The following is a 17,298-nucleotide window of genomic DNA, read 5'->3' as shown; positions in this document are numbered from 1 at the left end:
CCCCCAGCTTTCTCCCCCCAAGCCGCTCTTCCAGTTCGGGCGCGCTTCTTCTTCTCCTTCCCCCGCCCCGTCCAGGATCTTATTTAGGAAATCATATAAACGCGCCTTTCCTGCCGTGGCAAAAAGGCCCAATTCTCCCTCCAGCCTGGGGGAAAAGAGCCAGAGGAGGCGGCTCCAGCCTCCTGCCCAGGAAAAAAGCAAGCGGCCGCTCCCACCCCCGCCGCCTCTCCACGTTGCAGCAACCGGCCGCCCACGCCCAGTCCCCGGAATCCCCTGCAAGCCTCGCTTCGACCTGCAAGGGCTCCTGGGAACTGTAGTTCACAAGAACAAAATGTTATTACTAAACCAAAAGTATTGTGGAAGAGAAAGTATTGTGGAAGTATTGTGTGTGTGTGTGTGAGTCAGTGAGAGAGAGAGAGAGAACTCTATTTTTTTAAATGGGGATAGGGTAGCTACATGCCCTGAGCCTTTCAGAAGGAGGGAAGAGCCCCACGGGATCCAACCCTAGGTCCCTTTTCATCCAATGTCCTGTTTCCCACAGTGGCCAGGGACGGAGGCAACAGCGGCCACACACAGTTGCCCCGGCATCCGGAGGGTAGACCGCCCCTGAACATGGAGGCTCTATTTAACCATCATATCCACTAGCCACTGATGGACTTTCCCACCACCGTGAATCCGTCTGCTTCTCTTTTGATTGCCTCCCCCCCCCCAATCAAGTCTCTGCTGACTCCCCCACCCTAGTCTGTGTTGGAAGGAATGGACTGTGCAATGTCGCTTAATGCTAGCACAGGCCTTGGAGCTACTGGGGAGGGCATTAGAGAGTTAGTTAGTATAGGGGTAGAGAGGACCTTTTTTCCTTTTAACCACTCCCACTGCTGTCCCTTTGTTACCCAGAATGCTACTCTTAGGGGTTTCCTCTTCCTTCTCTCTCCTTTTTGTCCACCATGAGGCCTGGACATGTGCTCTACAATCTCTCTCCATCTTAGCTTAGTTAGTTACGTAGAAGCCTTTACTCTGTCTTTCCTGTCCAGTATGGCGTTCACCTACAATAAAGAACTTCTATTTCTTTTCTAAAGTTATAAGCCTGAGTGTGAACTTATTCCTCAAGCAGCCAAACTATAGACTTCGGCTGTGCACAGACTCAGCTCTGCTTTCAGTCTGACACTCTGACCACTGGCTCCAGAAGAACTGTTGAGATTTCCTCCCCAAAGGAAAAATGAAATCGCTGCTCTTGAGAGTCAGTGTTGTGGCGGGACAAAGCCTGGGCGCCAATGGGTAGACTTGTCCCCCCTCCTACCAAGAGACAGCATGCTATACGAGGGGCCATGCTTTTCCAAGATGGCTCCCACACTGCGCTGTGAAAGAAAAGCTACCCAGAAGCCGGTTGAGCTTTGCTCAGTTTGGAATCTGGCGCCAGAAATGTTGTGCCTCAGTTTACCTTAGGTTACCAATCAAGACAACTGAGATGAGATGTGAAATTCACAGTTTGTTTATTGGTTTTGAGAATAAACAGAACTGGGTGCACAATACCCGACAAGCCAAAGGATTGCGAACCCACATAAGCAGACAGGAAGAACTTTTAAAGACTTTTCAGTAGTGACGTTTGCAAAATAAAGATACATTTCTGATCATCCCAGTACTACCGCATAGTGTTTCATTGCTTTATTGAAATTGATATGTAAGCAATTCTTTAATACGCATGCACTAGTTCTAGCCAAAGATTCCCTACTATCAGGGAACAAACAGTACTTTCGAGGTTACGGAGGAGCGGAAGAAGAGAGAGAGAAAGTTAGCGATCTTGCCAATGATATTCCCGGAGAGAAAGAGAAAAAGGGAGGGGGAAGCAGTAAGTATGGGCAAAGGGTTTGTACTTAGAGAGTGTGCAGAGTGCTGGTGCGTGTTTTTCTACACACGCGTTTTACAAGAGGGGGGTATTTCATGGGCACTTCAGCTGGTTCCAAGATGTCTGAGTCCCAAAGCTGGCCAAATCCAAACTGCTGCTTGTTGGGGTTTGAATTTTGGAGGTGAAAACCCAGTGTTTGCAGACCTAGAAGGGGCTTCTGAGAGGCAAGCAGATTGTGCAGCTGGAGTAGGGGGGGGGCTTGATTGAATTAACATGAGACAAAGGACTGGCCGGGGCCTTGGCTGAAGTTGGCCTGGTGAATGTCCTGTTTCCCTGGGCAAAGCGGGATTCCTGCTTTCATTCTGGTGCAAATGACTAGTTGACCACTCTGGGAGGGGAGGGGGGCCTTCACAGCTGTCCGCTGGGTGGAGTGAAAGTAATTACCCAGGCTGGCCTCCAACAATAGGTGCTTGGGGGCTCTTCTGGGCTTGGTTGGCATTTTATCTCCCCTGAATGTATGGCTAGTTTTAAAAGTGCCTTTAATGGCAGATAATTAGGGTTGACAACCTCCAGGTACTAGCTGGAGTTCTCCTGCTATTACAACTGATCTCCAGCTTGTTGGATGCAATTGCCACTCCTCTGTTCACTAGCCAGATTTTTTTACCATGAACAGAGACGACAGCAGGTTAAGGAGCAAAGAGGGAAAAAAAACCTTTTTTATTTTGCCAGGCAAAAGAGGAGAATATTTCAGCCCTTCGGCTTCAAAAGTGAAAGTCTCCTAACAAACCCCGCCCATTTCTCCATATTTTATACTCTTTCAGAACCTTTTGTTTGATCAAATTTCAAGAGCCATTATAATATCTCTTCCTTCTAAGTCCATCCCAGTTATGATCTCATCTTCGTGATCGCATGTTGTTTTTCGATATCAGTTCGTCCCAGGTACAATTCAAGATAAAAAACCAAAAACCATCTGCTTAGTTTAGTTCAAATTAAAAAGCCCTAAACCTTTGTTATACAATACTGCTCTCTACTGGCTTATATAAGTAACTACAGCTTACAAATATAAACGTTATATTATATTTCCAATATGCTAAAATTAAATTAATTAAAATCTTACCCCACAAGCTGATCGGTTCACCTGGAGAAAATGGCCGCTTTGGCAATTGGACCCTATGTCATTGAAGTCCCCTCCCCAAACCCTGCCCTCCTCAGGCTCCACCCCAAAAACCTCCTGCCAGTTGCGAAGAGGGACCTGGCAGCCCTAGGGAGTCAGCTGAGACTTGATGGGGGGGAGGGGAGGGACTTCAATGCCATAGAGTCCAATTGCCAAAGTGGCCATTTTCTCCCGGTGAACTGATCCCTATTGGTTTGAGATCAGTTGTAATAGCAGGAGAGCTCCAGTTGGTACCTGGAGGTTGGCAACCCTAGTTGGGGTAGCCATGTCAGTTTGCAGTAGAAAATCAAGATTCGCGTCTAGTAGCACCTTAAAGACCAAGACGATTTTCAGAGTATACGCTTTGGAGCTCCCTTCGTACCTAAAATCTTTATTGCATTTTAAAAACAGCTGACGAGCATTGCTCTTTTCAGCCGTGAGGTGAGAAGAAAAAAATCATCCTACATCCAAATGTGAACTGTATTCAACACAGCAACCTTAAAATGCAGAATGTTACAAAGAGGAATCATTTATTTGCAACAGCAAGTGTTTTCAGAATGAAATAAAAGTACATTTTTTCTTAATGACTCTGCTGGTGGGAGGGCATTTTGGCCATTTTCTGGGCATGGAGTAGGGGTCACTGGGGGTGTGTGGGGGAGATGGTTGTGAATTTCCTGCATTGTGCAGGGGGTTGGACTAGATGACCCTTCCAACTCTGTGATTCTATGGAAGCGCTGTCAAGTCATAGCTGACTCCAAGCAAGAGGTGGTTTGCTATTGCCTGGACTTCCTTGGTGGTCTCCCATCCAAGTACTGACTAGGCTGACCCTGATTAACCTCCGTGATCTGACGAGATCTCAGGCTAGCCTGGGCCATCTAGGTCAGCGGAGCGGCTCTGCTAATTAGCATTTTTGTAAGGCATATCCCGTAGGGTGGACTCCATTGAATACCAGCACATTAAACAGTTTGTACAAGTGATGGAGCCTGCTCCAGTTAACGAAGACTTATGCCACACTAAGCTCGCTCGCTACTCAAAACTCCTTGCTGTTTTGGGAGCAATCGAGGACCACGGTGGCCTCTCTGGCATGCCATGTGCTCATTCAGAAGGTTATGCCTCATCCGCCCTGAATAAAACCCCAGGGAATCTCTCTCTGGGTATCAGTCACAGGTAGGGATGCCAGCCTCCAGGTGGGACTTGGGGTTCCCCTGGAATTGCAGCTCTTCTCCAGACTAAAGGGATCAGTTCCCCAGAGAAAATGGATGCTTTGGAGGATGGAGACTCTGGCATTGTACCCTGCAGAGGTCCCTGTTCTCCCCAGGCTCCATCCCCAAATCTCCAGGAGCTTCCTATCCCTGATCTGGCAACCTGGCCCATCCCCTCTGGTGGCTGGCGGGGGGTGGGGGGCGGCAACCCTAGTCACAGAGGCAGCCATGTAGCAGCCGAGACAAAGAATCTGGGGCACCCTACAGAATAACAAATTCAGAGCCTACTTCTTCAGATGCATGAAGTGTTATGTAATGTCAGCTGAATACAACATAGAAGAAGAGTTGTTTTTTATATGCCGACTTTCTCTACTGCTTAAGGAAGAATCAAACACTGTTTGTGCTTTACCTGCCATGTTCTCTAGCACATACACATTATCTTTCAAATTCCCCACTGCCATAATCTTATCACCTTTGAGAATATTGCAGCACTTATTTCTGAAAGTCACACTGAATCCAGCAGAATCTAGTGCACTTATACTTAATAAGTTTTTCTCAAGAGAGGGTATACAAAGCACATCATTGAATGTATGGTTTAAACTTCCAAACTTACCATCACCTTCCCCTCCCCACAACAGACACCCTGTGAGTCAGGTGAGGCTGAGAGAGTTCTAAGAGAGCTGTGTCTAGCCCAAGGTTACCCAGCTCGCTTCATGTGGAGGAGTGGGGAAACCAACCCAGTTCACCAGATTAGCCTCCGCCGACTTTCTCTTCCACTTAAGGGAGACTCAAACTGGCTTACAATCATCATCTCTTCCCCTCCCCACAACAGACACCCTGTGAGGTAGGTGAGGCTGAGAGAATGTGACTAGTCCAAGGTCACCAGCTGGGTTCGTGTGGAGGAGTGTGGAAACAAATCCAGTTCACCAGATTAGCCTCCGCCGCTCATGTGGGGAGGTGTGGGGAATCAAACCCGGCTCTCCAGATAAGATTCCGTTGCTCCAAACCACCGTTCTTAACCACTACACCACACTGGCCCCTGGAGGTTGGCAATCCTAGCAGGAACCACCCCCCTAGATTAACAGGTTATTTTCAGGCCCAACCCAGGAGAAAGGACAACAAAAGAGGACAAAGTCAGAACTTTAAAAATGTTTATTTAGCCTTCAGGAAAATTAGTCAACTTCTCTCCTCTCAGCCCACCACCGTGACCCAAAACAACAACAAACCTCCCCTGTGCATTCAATTCTTAAGGTTGTGCAACCAGTCTTGAACCATAAAACATAGAAGAGAGGACTCACCTTTCATACAGCAAATCCTTATCAATAAAATCACATTTTTCTTAAAGGCTCTGGTAATTCATCAGCATTTTTATAAAACATTGTTAAAAGATGGATTCCATCGAGCTGACGGCAAGCAATTCAGAAACCAAAATCACTTGGGGGATAATATTTTAGGCCCCTTCTCAAGGTTGAACCCCAACTAAGTCTCAGGGAATGTTGCTGCGTATCAATTTCCTCATAAGGAGTCACGTGTGTCCCAGTTCCTTCCCGGGTCCCACAGTCACTACCTGTCTCCCTCTTTTTTGCAAGAGGGCAGAATGAAAACCAGAGGGGACGGGCTACCGGACACAAGAATGAACTGAGACGCTTGGCGGTGCAAATCTCTCCCACTACGATACAGTTCACCATGCATCAGGCAAGTTGCCGGGCTCTCATGTATGAATCCTCAAAGCGTGTGTTATAATTTGTTCGCAGGCTGAATCTTTCCCCTCATTCTGAACATCTAATGGGCTTCTGTCCACTGTTTACCCCCCTTTTATGCTCAACAGGATTCAACCTACAATTCAATGCTTCCTCACAGTCTGGAAATATGCACTGTCTCTCCTGTGTGGGCTTCCTTCGACTTCAGAGTGAGGAGACTTAACTGTCTAGCTTCTCTCGCAGCGTGTGGTGGTCTGTGGTTCCTTGCTATCGTGTCTTTTCATGTGCCTCCTGAAGCTTTTTTCCCAATGAAAGCCTTGCCCACACTCCAAGCATTTGAATGGCATCTCTCCAGTATGAATAGCGCTGTGAGCCACAAGTTGCTCGTTCCAGAGGAAGCTTTCGCCACACTCCATGCAACGGTGTGGTTTCTCTCCTGTATGCATATTTTGATGCCGAAGAAGATTGCATTTTACAGTGAACGCCTTCCCACACACTGAACATACATACGGTTTCTGTCCAGTGTGGACTCTCTCATGAGTAGCAAGGGTTTCTTGCCGAGAAAAGCTTTTCCCACATTCTAAACATGTATACGGTTTCTCTCCTGTATGGGAATTTTCATGCCTGACAAGAGTGTGTTTATAAGCAAAGCTTTCCCCACATTTCAGGCATGTGTAGATTTTCTTCTTGCTTTTGGCAGGCTGGCTCCTTGGAAGATCAGATGTCTGCCTAGGGTTTTCTTGGCATTCAGTGCCCCCCGTTTCTCTCCCCAAGAAGACCGCTTCAGTTAACACTTGGTTGTCTTTTAAGAGAGACTCTCTTCTCATCGGATCAAATTGCAGCCAACCTTGTACTGTTTGCCGACTTTCACAGGCTTCCTGACTCTCGTGTCCCTGGAAAACCATCCCTTCTTCTCCACCTCCTGATGCTCCAGTGGGATGGCTTTCCTCAAATTCTCCAGACTGAAGAGCCTCAACCTCGCTCACGGGTGCAAAGCCTGTTGGAGAAAAGACAGAACAGCAACTTATTTATTATTTATTTATTTACATAATTTATACCCCACTTTTATCCCCAATCAGAACCAAAAGTGGCTTACATCATTCTCCTCTCCACCCTTTTATCCTCACAACCACCCTGTGAGGTAGTTTAGGCTGAGAGTATGTGACTGGTTTGGTGGCAGGTGCTGCCAAAGCAATGTTCTTAAAGATCTGCTCAGCCAATCAGCTCTCAAATGGCCAATCAGAAGCCCAGCTGGGCAAATCCCCATCTGGCCCCACCCACTTGGCAGGTGCTAGGAAAGTTGTGGACAGGCACCATGGTGCCCATGGGCACCACACTGGGGACCCATGGTTTAACCCCAACTGAAGTGACTTCATGGTGCCTGGATATGTTCCACTGTGGTTGCATGTCCTCATTTGCTCCTAGGGTTGCCAACCTCCTGTGGAGCCTGGAGATCTCCAGGAATTACCACTCCTCTCCAAACCAGGAATTACCACTCGTCTCCAAATCAGCAGCCCAGCTGGGCAAAAGCCCCATCTGGCTCCACCCACTTGGCAGGTGCTAGGAAAGTTATGGACAGGCACCACACTGGGGACCCATGGTTTAACCCCAACTGAAGTGACTTCATGGTGCCCGGGTATATCAGCTGTGATATTTCCCACTGTGGTTGCATGTTCTCATTTGCTCCTAGGGTTGCCAACCTCTAGGTGGAGCCTGGAGATCTCCAGGAATTACAACTCGTCTCCAAACCAGTGTGGTATAGTGGTTAAGAGCAGTGGTTTGGAGTGGTGGACTCTGATCTGGAGAATCGGATTCCTCCACATGAGCGGAGGAGGCCGATCTGGTGAACTGGATTTGTTTCCCCACTCCTACACATGAAACCAGCTGGGTGACCTTGGGCTAGTCACAGTTCTCTTAAGAACTCTCTCAGCCCCACCTACCTCACAGGGTGTCTGTTGTGAGGAGGGGAAGGGAAGGTGATTGTCAGCTGGTATGAGTCTCCCTTAAGTGGTAGACAAAGTCGGCATATAAAAACCAACTCCTTCTTCTTCTACAGAGAGCAGTTCCCCTGGAGAAAATGTCATTATACTCTGCTGAGGTCCCTCCCCTCCCAAACCCTGCCTTCCCCAGGTGTCACTCCCCCAAATCTCCAGCAATTTCCCAACCCAGAGCTGGCAAACGTTTGCCCTCCATATAATTTGTGGAGTTGCCCCCCCAACCTGGAGATCCCCAATAGCTCCAACCTGGATCGGACTGAGGCCTCTCCTACCTTCCTCCAGCATTCCCCCTGGCTCAGCTCCTGCGACAGAACTTCTCCAGGGTCCTACAGTCATCCTGCCGAAACTTGGTATCATTTCAGATATACCCTGTCCTCCAGACCAGGAGTTGGCATCAACGATTCCCATAGTCTGAGGAGTGTTAGCACCATTCGCTAATGGCTCTGTCAACAGTGGGTTTCTCTGCTGCCAGTGAGGAGGCGGCGCTGTGTCCTGGTAGGGTTCTTGCCGTGTGATTGCCCAGTGTTGTTCTGAGGATTCGTTTGTCGCCCACGTCATTTGTGGACTTGGCCCCATTTGTAGACCTCCAAGCTGGGGAGGATGAAGATCTCGCCCACCTTCTTCTGATGTCTCCCCCGGCTCAATCTCTGCCCAGTAGTACATCTCATTTTCTGTTCCTTGGGACCAAAACAAACAAACAAACCAAAAAAATCAGAACACACACTGGACTACACTCACCCACAATAATTGTAGATATCTCTGCTCGTTCTCTGATGCAAGAAAAGTAGCCATTGGTTTCTTTAACGTAGAGTTGATATAAATATGTTTATGCGGTAGAGTGAATGTTGAACAATGGCTCTTTAGACTACTTTGTGCAAAATCTAGGATATCATGCAATGACTACACTGTACTTTATAGCAAGACTTGTTCTCATAAACCTTTGAACTCAGCAACTTGAAGCAAACAGAAGCTTAGTCTCAACAAGATAGAAGTGCTACTGGTGGGCGAAAGAGCTGACCCAGGATTTAAGGTGTCATCCGTTATAGATGATTTTGCATTCCCCTTGAAGGATTTTAATAGTTTTAAGAGAGAGAGAGAGAGATTTTTATTACGGCATTGCCATTCTAAAAATACTTAATTAAGATATGATTTTGTCAATTATGTTTTAAATAGTTAGCTGCCTTGATGGTCCTTGGGATGGCAGAAAGGCTGGATATAAATGATGTAAATGAATAAAAATGAACTTGGAACTTCATCTTGCAGCTGTGAGTTCCAAAGAGCAGAAAACTGGATAAGAAGTTCTCACTTTTACATAACTATTTGCGTTTGCTGTCCAATAATAACAATCACGGTAATAATAACTATCAGAAACTGCAACTTATTTGTCATACCCCGTGCTGCTTTTCTTCTTCTAAAGTATCTTAAAAAATAATTAAACCAGGAGGGGTTTTTTTGCCTGCATTAAAACCGGAGCTACAGTTTGGTACTGATAATCAGGGTTCGGGGAACCACTTTCCTGACTTTGATTATTCATCTTGGCTTTCCTTGATGCCTAGGGTTGCCAACCTCCAGGTACTCGCTGGATATCTCCTGCTATTACAACTGATCTCCAGATCAGTTCCCCTGGAGAAAATGGCCGCTTTGGCAACTGGGCTCTATGGCATTGAAGTCCCTCCCTTCTCCAAACACCGCTCTCCTCAGGCTTCGCCCCAAAAACCTCCTGCCAGTGGCAAAGATGGACCTGACAACCCTCCTGACGTCCTCTCAAACAGTGGGGGCTGCATGAAGGAATCCCAGGTCACCCTTAGCATCTTCCTTAGGGCGACATCATTGCTCAAATAAGGACTCAATAGAGCACAGGCGCTTTGATGGTTCTAGGCCCATTTTCCCCCTGACCTGGCTAGCCCTGGCTAGCCTGATCTCATCAAATCTTGAAAGCCAAGATTTGAAAGCCATCGTTGGCCCTGATTAGTATTTGGATGGGAGACCACCAGGGAAGTCCAGGATTGCAATGCAGAGGCAGGCAACGGCAAACCACCTCCGAATATTTCTTGACTTGAAAACCCTATGGGGTCACCATAAGGTGACTAAATATAGGGCGAAAATGCACGGTTGCTTTAGCCTCCTTTATTCCCTGATTCAGCCAGGATTCAGCCAGGATCGAACGCATGCGTTTTCGCTGAATGTGTATTCGATCCTGGCTAAATCCTGGCTGAAACAGGGACTAAAAGAGGCTAAAGCGACCATGCATTTTCGCCCTATGACTTAATGGCAGAAACAAGGCCCATTTCAATTAACACAGGGCTGGACGAACCTATGGTCTAACTCTGTACAAGATTTACAATGCAAACAGAAGGGGGGGAAACATAAAAATGCATTTAAAAACACAAATTAAAATCACAATTTACAGCCAGTAAGTACAAGAAACTAACTAATCAAATACAGTCTTGAATAAAACCATCTTCCGCTGTTTCCTAGATAGAAAGCGATGGGACGAAGAGCACTTCTCTGGGGAGGTTGTTCCGTAATTGTGTGGCTGCCGCTAAAAACAATGGCAAACCACCCCATAAACATACTAGTAGTTTGCCTAGTGAACGTTGTGATGTGACATCACCCCATGGGTCAGACTAAAGAGATCAACCCTAGTCACGGAGGCAGCCATATAGCAGCCGAGACAAAGAGCCTGGGCCCCCCTACAGAATAACAAATTCAGATCCTACTTCTTCAGATGCATGAAGTATTATATAATGTAAGCTGAATACAACATAGAAGAATAGTTGGTTTTTACATGCCAACTTTCTCCACCACTTAAGGGAGAATGAAACCAGCATACAATCACCTTCCCTTCCCCTCCCCACAACAGACACCCTGGGAGTTGGGTGAGGCCAAGAGAGCTGTAACTAGCCCAAGGTCACCCAGCTGGCTTCGTGTGTAGGGGTGGGGGAACCAGCCTGGTTCACCAGATTAGCGTCTGGTGCTCTTGTGGAGGAGTGGGGAATCAGACCCGGTTCTCCAGATCAGAATCCACCGGTCCAAACCACCGCTCTTAACCACTACACCATGCTGGCTCTCATACATATCCAAAATGTACAAACAGAAGGGGGTGGAGAATTATTACACAAGTGGGATCAGACCAGGGGTCCATCTACCCAGCATCCTGTTCCATGCAGGGGCCCACTAGTTGCCCCAACTGGTCCACAAAAAGGGCGCAGCGACCAAGCCTTCCCCCGAGGTTGCATCCTAGCACAATAGAGAAAAGCGGCGTATAAAAACCAACTCGTTTTCTTACCCCTACTCCCATTCCCCGAGAGCACAGCCCACAGCATTGCCTACCATTCTACACCCACTCCAGAAAGACATGGCAAAGATTAGAACCTGCAACCGTCTGAATCCTAGAGTTGCCATATCTGAGTTGAGAAATGCCTGTAGATTTTTTTGGGGACGGACGGACCCTGGAGGAGCGTAGGGTTTGGGGGAAGGGAGGGACTTCAGCAGAGTCTAAGGCCACAGAGTTCACTAGAGTCCACTCCAGGGGAACTGTTCTCTGTCACCTGGAGACCAGTTTTCATTATGAGAAGAAGAAGAATTGTTTTTTAAATGCTGACTTTCTCTACCACTTAAAGGAGACTCAAACCAGCTTACAATCATCATCTCTTCCCCTCCCCACAACAGACACCCTGTGAGGTAGGTGAGGCTGAGAGAATGTGACTAGTCCAAGGTCACCAGCTGGGTTCGTGTGGAGGAGTGTGGAAACAAATCCAGTTCACCAGATTAGCCTCCGCCGCTCATGTGGGGAGGTGTGGGGAATCAAACCCGGCTCTCCAGATAAGATTCCGTTGCTCCAAACCACCGTTCTTAACCACTACACCACACTGGCCCCTGGAGGTTGGCAATCCTAGCAGGAACCACCCCCCTAGATTAACAGGTTCTTTTCACGCCCAACCCAGGAGAAAGGACAACAAAAGAGGACAAAGTCAGAACTTTAAAAATGTTTATTTAGCCATCAGGAAAATTAGTCAACTTCTCTCAGCCCACCACCGTGACCCAAAACAACAACAAACCTCCCCTGTGCATTCAGTTCTTAATGTTGTGCAACCAGTCTTGAACCATGAAACATAGTAGAGAGGACTCACCTTTCATACAGCAAATCCTTATCAATAAAATCACATTTTTCCTAAAGGCTCTGGTAATTCATCAGCATTTTTATAAAACATTGTTAAAAGATGGATTCCATCGAGCTGACGGCAAGCAATTCAGAAACCAAAATCACTTGGGGGATAATATTTTAGGCCCCTTCTCAAGGTTGAACCCCAACTAAGTCTCAGGGAATGTTGCTGCGTATCAATTTCCTCATAAGGAGTCACGTGTGTCCCAGTTCCTTCCCGGGTCCCACAGTCACTACCTGTCTCCCTCTTTTTTGCAAGAGGGCAGAATGAAAGCCAGAGGGGACGGGCTACCGGACACAAGAATGAACTGAGACGCTTGGCGGTACAAATCTCTCCCACTACGATACAGTTCACCATGCAGCAGGCAAGTTGCCGGGCTCTCATGTACAAATCCTCAAAGAGTGTGTTATAATTTGTTCGTAGGCTGAATCTTTCCCCTCATTCTGAACATCTAATTGGCTTCTGTCCACTGTTTACCCCCCCTTTTATGCTCAACAAGATTCAACCTACAATTCAACGTTTTCTCAGTCTGGAAATATGCACGGTCTCTCCAGTGTGGGCTTCCTTCGACTTCAGAGTTAGGAGACTTAACTGTCTAGCTTCTCTCGCAGCGTGTGGTGGTCTGTGGTTCCTTGCTATCGTGTCTTTTCATGTGCCTCCTGAAGCTTTTTTCCCAATGAAAGCCTTGCCCACACTCCAAGCATTTGAATGGCATCTCTCCAGTATGAATGGCACTGTGAGCCACAAGTTGCTCGTTCCAGAGGAAGCTTTCGCCACACTCCATGCAACGGTGTGGTTTCTCTCCTGTATGTATATTTTGATGCCGAAGAAGATATCTGCTTGAAATGAACCCCTTCCCACACACTGAACATACATACGGTTTCTCTCCAGTGTGGACTCTCTCATGAGTAGCAAGGCCTGTTTGCCGAGTAAAGATTTTCCCACATTCTAAACATGTATACGGTTTCTCTCCTGTATGGGAATTTTCATGCCTGACAAGAATGTGTTTATAAGCAAAGCTTTCCCCACATTTCAGGCATGTGTAGATTTTCTTCTTTCTTTCGGCAGGCTGGCTCCTTGGAAGATCAGATGTCTGCCTAGGGTTTTCTTGGCATTCAGTGCCCCCCGTTTCTCTCCCCAGAAAGACCACTTCAGTTAACACTTGGTTGTCTAAGAGAGAATCTCTTCTCATTTGATCAAATTGCAGCCAACCTTGTACTGTTTGCCGACTTTCACAGGCTTCCTGACTCTCATGTCCCTGGAAAACCATCCCTTCTTCTCCACCTCCTGATGCTCCAGTGGGATGGCTTTCCTCAAATTCTCCAGACTGAAGAGCCTCAACCTCGCTCACGGGTGCAAAGTCTGCTGGAGAAAAGACAGAACAGCAACTTATTTATTATTTATTTATTTACATAATTTATACCCCACTTTTATCCCCAATCAGGACCAAAAGTGGCTTACATCATTCTCCTCTCCACCCTTTATCCTCACAACCACCCTGTGAGGTGGTTTAGGCTGAGAGTATGTGACTGGTTTGGTGGCAGGTGCTGCCAAAGCAATGTTCTTAAAGGTCTGCTCAGCCAAACAGCTCTCAAACGGCCAATCAGAAGCCCAGCTGGGCAAATCTCCATCTGGCCCCACCCACTTGGCAGGTGCTAGGAAAGTTGTGGACAGGCACCATGGTGCCCATGGGCACCCCACTGGGGACCCATGGTTTAACCCCAACTGAAGTGACTTCATGGTGCCTGGGTATATCAGCTTTGATATTTCCCACTGTGGTTGCATGTCCTCATTTGCTCCTAGGGTTGCCAACCTCCTGGTGGAGCCTGGAGATCTCCAGGAATTACCACTCGTCTCCAAGCCAGTGTGGTATAGTGGTTAAGAGTAGTGGTTTGGAGTGGTGGACTCTGATCTGAAGAACCGGATTCCTCCACATGAGCGGAGGAGGCCGATCTGCAGAACTGGATTTGTTTCCCCACTCCTACACATGAAACCAGCTGGGTGACCTTGGGCTAGTCACAGTTCTCTTAAGAACTCTAAGCCCCACCTACCTCACAGGGTGTCTGTTGTGGGGAGGGGAAGGGAAGGTTATTGTCAGCCAGTATGAGTCTCCCTTAAGTGGTAGACAAAGTCGGCATATAAAAAGCAACTCCTTCTTCTTCTACAGAGAGCAGTTCCCCTGGGGAAAATGTCATTATACTCTGCTGAGGTCCCTCCCCTTCCCAAACCCTGCCTTCCCCAGGTGTCACTCCCCCAAATCTCCAGCAATTTCCCAATCCAGAGCTGGGAAACATGTTTGCCGTCCATATAATTTGTGGAGTTGCCCCCCCCCCCAATCTGGAGATCCCCAATAGCTCCAACCTGGATCAGACTGAGGCCTCTCCTACCTTCCTCCAGCATTCCCCCTGGCTCAGCTCCTGCGACAGACCTTCTCCAGGGTCCTACAGTCATCCTGCCGAAACTTGGTATAATTTCAGATATACCCTGTCCTCCAGACCAGGAGCTGGCATCAACGATTCCCATAGTCTCAGGAGTGTTGGCAGCATTCCTTAATGGCTCTGTCAACAGTGGGTTTCTCTGCTGCCAGTGAGGAGGGGGCGCTGTGTCCTGGTAGGGTTCTTGCCATGGGATTGCCCAATGTTGTTCTGAGGACTCATTTGTCGCCCACGTCATTTGTGGACTTGGCCCCATTTGTAGACCTCCAAGCTGGGGAGGATGGAGATCTCTCCCACCTTCCTCTGATGTCTCCCCCAGCTCAATCTCTGCCCAGTAGTACATCTCATTTTCTGTTCCTTGGGGCCAAAACAAACAAACAAACCAAAAAAATCAGAACACACACTGGACTACACTCACCCACAATAATTGTAGATATGTCTGCTCCTTCTCTGATGCAAGAAAAGTAGCCACTGGTTTCTTTAACATAGAGTTGATATAAATATGTTTATGCGGTAGAGTGAATGTTGAACAATGGCTCTTTAGACTACTTTGTGCAAAATCTAGGATATCATGCAATGACTACACTGTACTTTATACCAAGACTTGTTCTCATAAACCTTTGAACTCAGCAACTTGAAGCAAACAGAAGCTTAGTCTCAACAAGATAGAAGTGCTACTGGTGGGCGAAAGAGCTGACCCAGGATTTAAGGTGTGATCCGTTATGGATGATTTTGCATTCCCCTTGAAGGATTTTAATAGTTTTAAGAGAGAGAGAGAGAGATTTTTATTACGGCATTGCCATTCTAAAAATACTTAATTAATAGTTTTAAGATATGATTTTGTCAAGTATGTTTTAAATAGTTAGCTGCCTTGATGGTCCTTGGGATGGCAGAAAGGCTGGATATAAATGATGTAAATGAATAAAAATGAACTTGGAACTTCATTTTGCAGCTGTGAGTTCCAATGAGCAGAAAACTGGATAAGAAATTCTCACTTTTACATTACTTATTTGCTGTTCCTGTCCAATAATAACAATCATGGTAATAATAACTATCAGAAACTGCAACTTATTTGCCATACCTTGTGCTGCTTTTCTTCTTCTAAAGCATCTTAAAAAAATAATTAAACCAGGAGGGGTTTTTTTGCCTGCATTAAAACCGGAGCTACAGTTTGGTACTGAAAATCAGGGTTCGGGGAACCACTTTCCTGACTTTGATTATTCATCTTGGCTTTCCTTGATGCCTAGGGTTGCCAACCTCCAGGTACTCGCTGGATATCTCCTGCTATTACAACTGATCTCCAGATCAGTTCCCCTGGAGAAAATGGCCGCTTTGGCAACTGGGCTCTATGGCATTGAAGTCCCTCCCTTCTCCAAACCCCGCTCTCCTCAGGCTTCGCCCCAAAAACCTCCTGCCAGTGGCAAAGAGGGACCTGACAACCCTCCTGACGTCCTCTCAAACAGTGGGGGCTGCATGAAGGAATCCCAGGTCACCCTTAGCATCTTCCTTAGGGTGACATCATTGCTCAAATAAGGACTCAATAGAGCACAGGCGCTTTGATGGTTCTAGGCCCATTTACCCCTGACCTGGCTAGCCCTGGCTAGCCTGATCTCATCAAATCTTGAAAGCCAAGATTTGAAAGCCAGCGTTGGCCCTGATTAGTATTTGGATGGGAGACCACCAGGGAAGTCCAGGATTGCAATGCAGAGGCAGGCAACGGCAAACCACCTCCGAATATCTCTTGACTTGAAAACCCTACGGGGTCACCATAAGGTGACTAAATATAGGGCGAAAACGCACGGTTGCTTTAGCCCCCTTTATTCCCTGCTTCAGCCAGGATTCAGCCAGGATCGAACGCATGCGTTTTCGCTGAATGTGTGTTCGATCCTGGCTAAATCCTGGCTGAAACAGGGACTAAAAGAGGCTAAAGCGACCATGCATTTTCGCCCTATGACTTAATGGCAGAAACAATGCTCATTTCAATTAACACAGGGCTGGATGAACCTATGGTCTAACTCTGATTTACAATGCAAACAGAACGTAAAAAAAAATATAAAAATGCATTTAAAAACACAAATTAAAACCACAATTTACAGCCAGTAAGTACAAGAAACTAACTAATCAATACAGTCTTGAATTATACCATCTTCAGCTGTTTCTTAGAGATAGAAAGCGAGGGGACGAAGAGCACTTCTCTGGGGTGGTTGTTCCGTAATTGTGGGGCTGCCGCTAAAAACAATGGCAAACCACCCCATAAACATAGTTTGTCTAGTGAACGTTGTAATGTGACATCACCCCATGGGTTAGTAATGACCCGGTGCTTGCACAGGGGAGTACCTTTACCTTTTACACCAAAAACTAAGTTTTCGGAAAGACCCCCCCCCCCCGTCTGATCCAGCACAGCAGTTCTTTTTGAATGGAATGAATATATTATCTCAAGAGCCTCCGTATAAAGAGGCAGTACGCCACCTTTATCTAGAAACACCTTTCCTTGCTTCAGCTCACCTACTCCTGGGAAATTTTGCATTGCCTTTCACTTAGGAAGAAGAGCAGCCTGAAAACTGGCAACAAAGACAAGTTCATGAGAGAAAGGGGAAAAAAAGGAACAGGTGGGCTGAGAAGTCAACTCCAATGTATGGCCCTCTAATAAAGGCGGGGTCTCTGCACTTAACACCTTCCAGCCCCTCCCAGGAAAAGAACAAAGAAGGAATAATGAAGATGTGGGGCGGGGGGAGCTGTACTGGTTGAATTTATCATGTTTTTCTGGCAGGGAAAGCTGTTCCAGTTGAATTCCAGCCTTCT

The 17,298-nt window shown here is 47.0% G+C and overlaps 1 protein-coding gene across 1 annotated transcript in view; it reads right to left on the bottom strand.

The window, feature by feature from the left end:
• Positions 1–17,298, bottom strand: part of LOC130493862 (zinc finger protein 501-like) — a 28,551-nt gene that overhangs the window by 4,763 nt on the left and 6,490 nt on the right. Inside the window, exon 3 of the mRNA XM_056867464.1 lies at positions 146–311. Coding sequence (XP_056723442.1) covers positions 146–311 — 166 coding nt within the window. The remainder of the gene's footprint in view (positions 1–145; positions 312–17,298) is intronic.

Source organism: Euleptes europaea, chromosome 1 (assembly GCF_029931775.1).
Source record: "Euleptes europaea isolate rEulEur1 chromosome 1, rEulEur1.hap1, whole genome shotgun sequence".
NCBI classification, from domain to species: domain Eukaryota; kingdom Metazoa; phylum Chordata; class Lepidosauria; order Squamata; family Sphaerodactylidae; genus Euleptes; species Euleptes europaea.
This window is presented reverse-complemented; position numbering and strand designations above follow the sequence as displayed.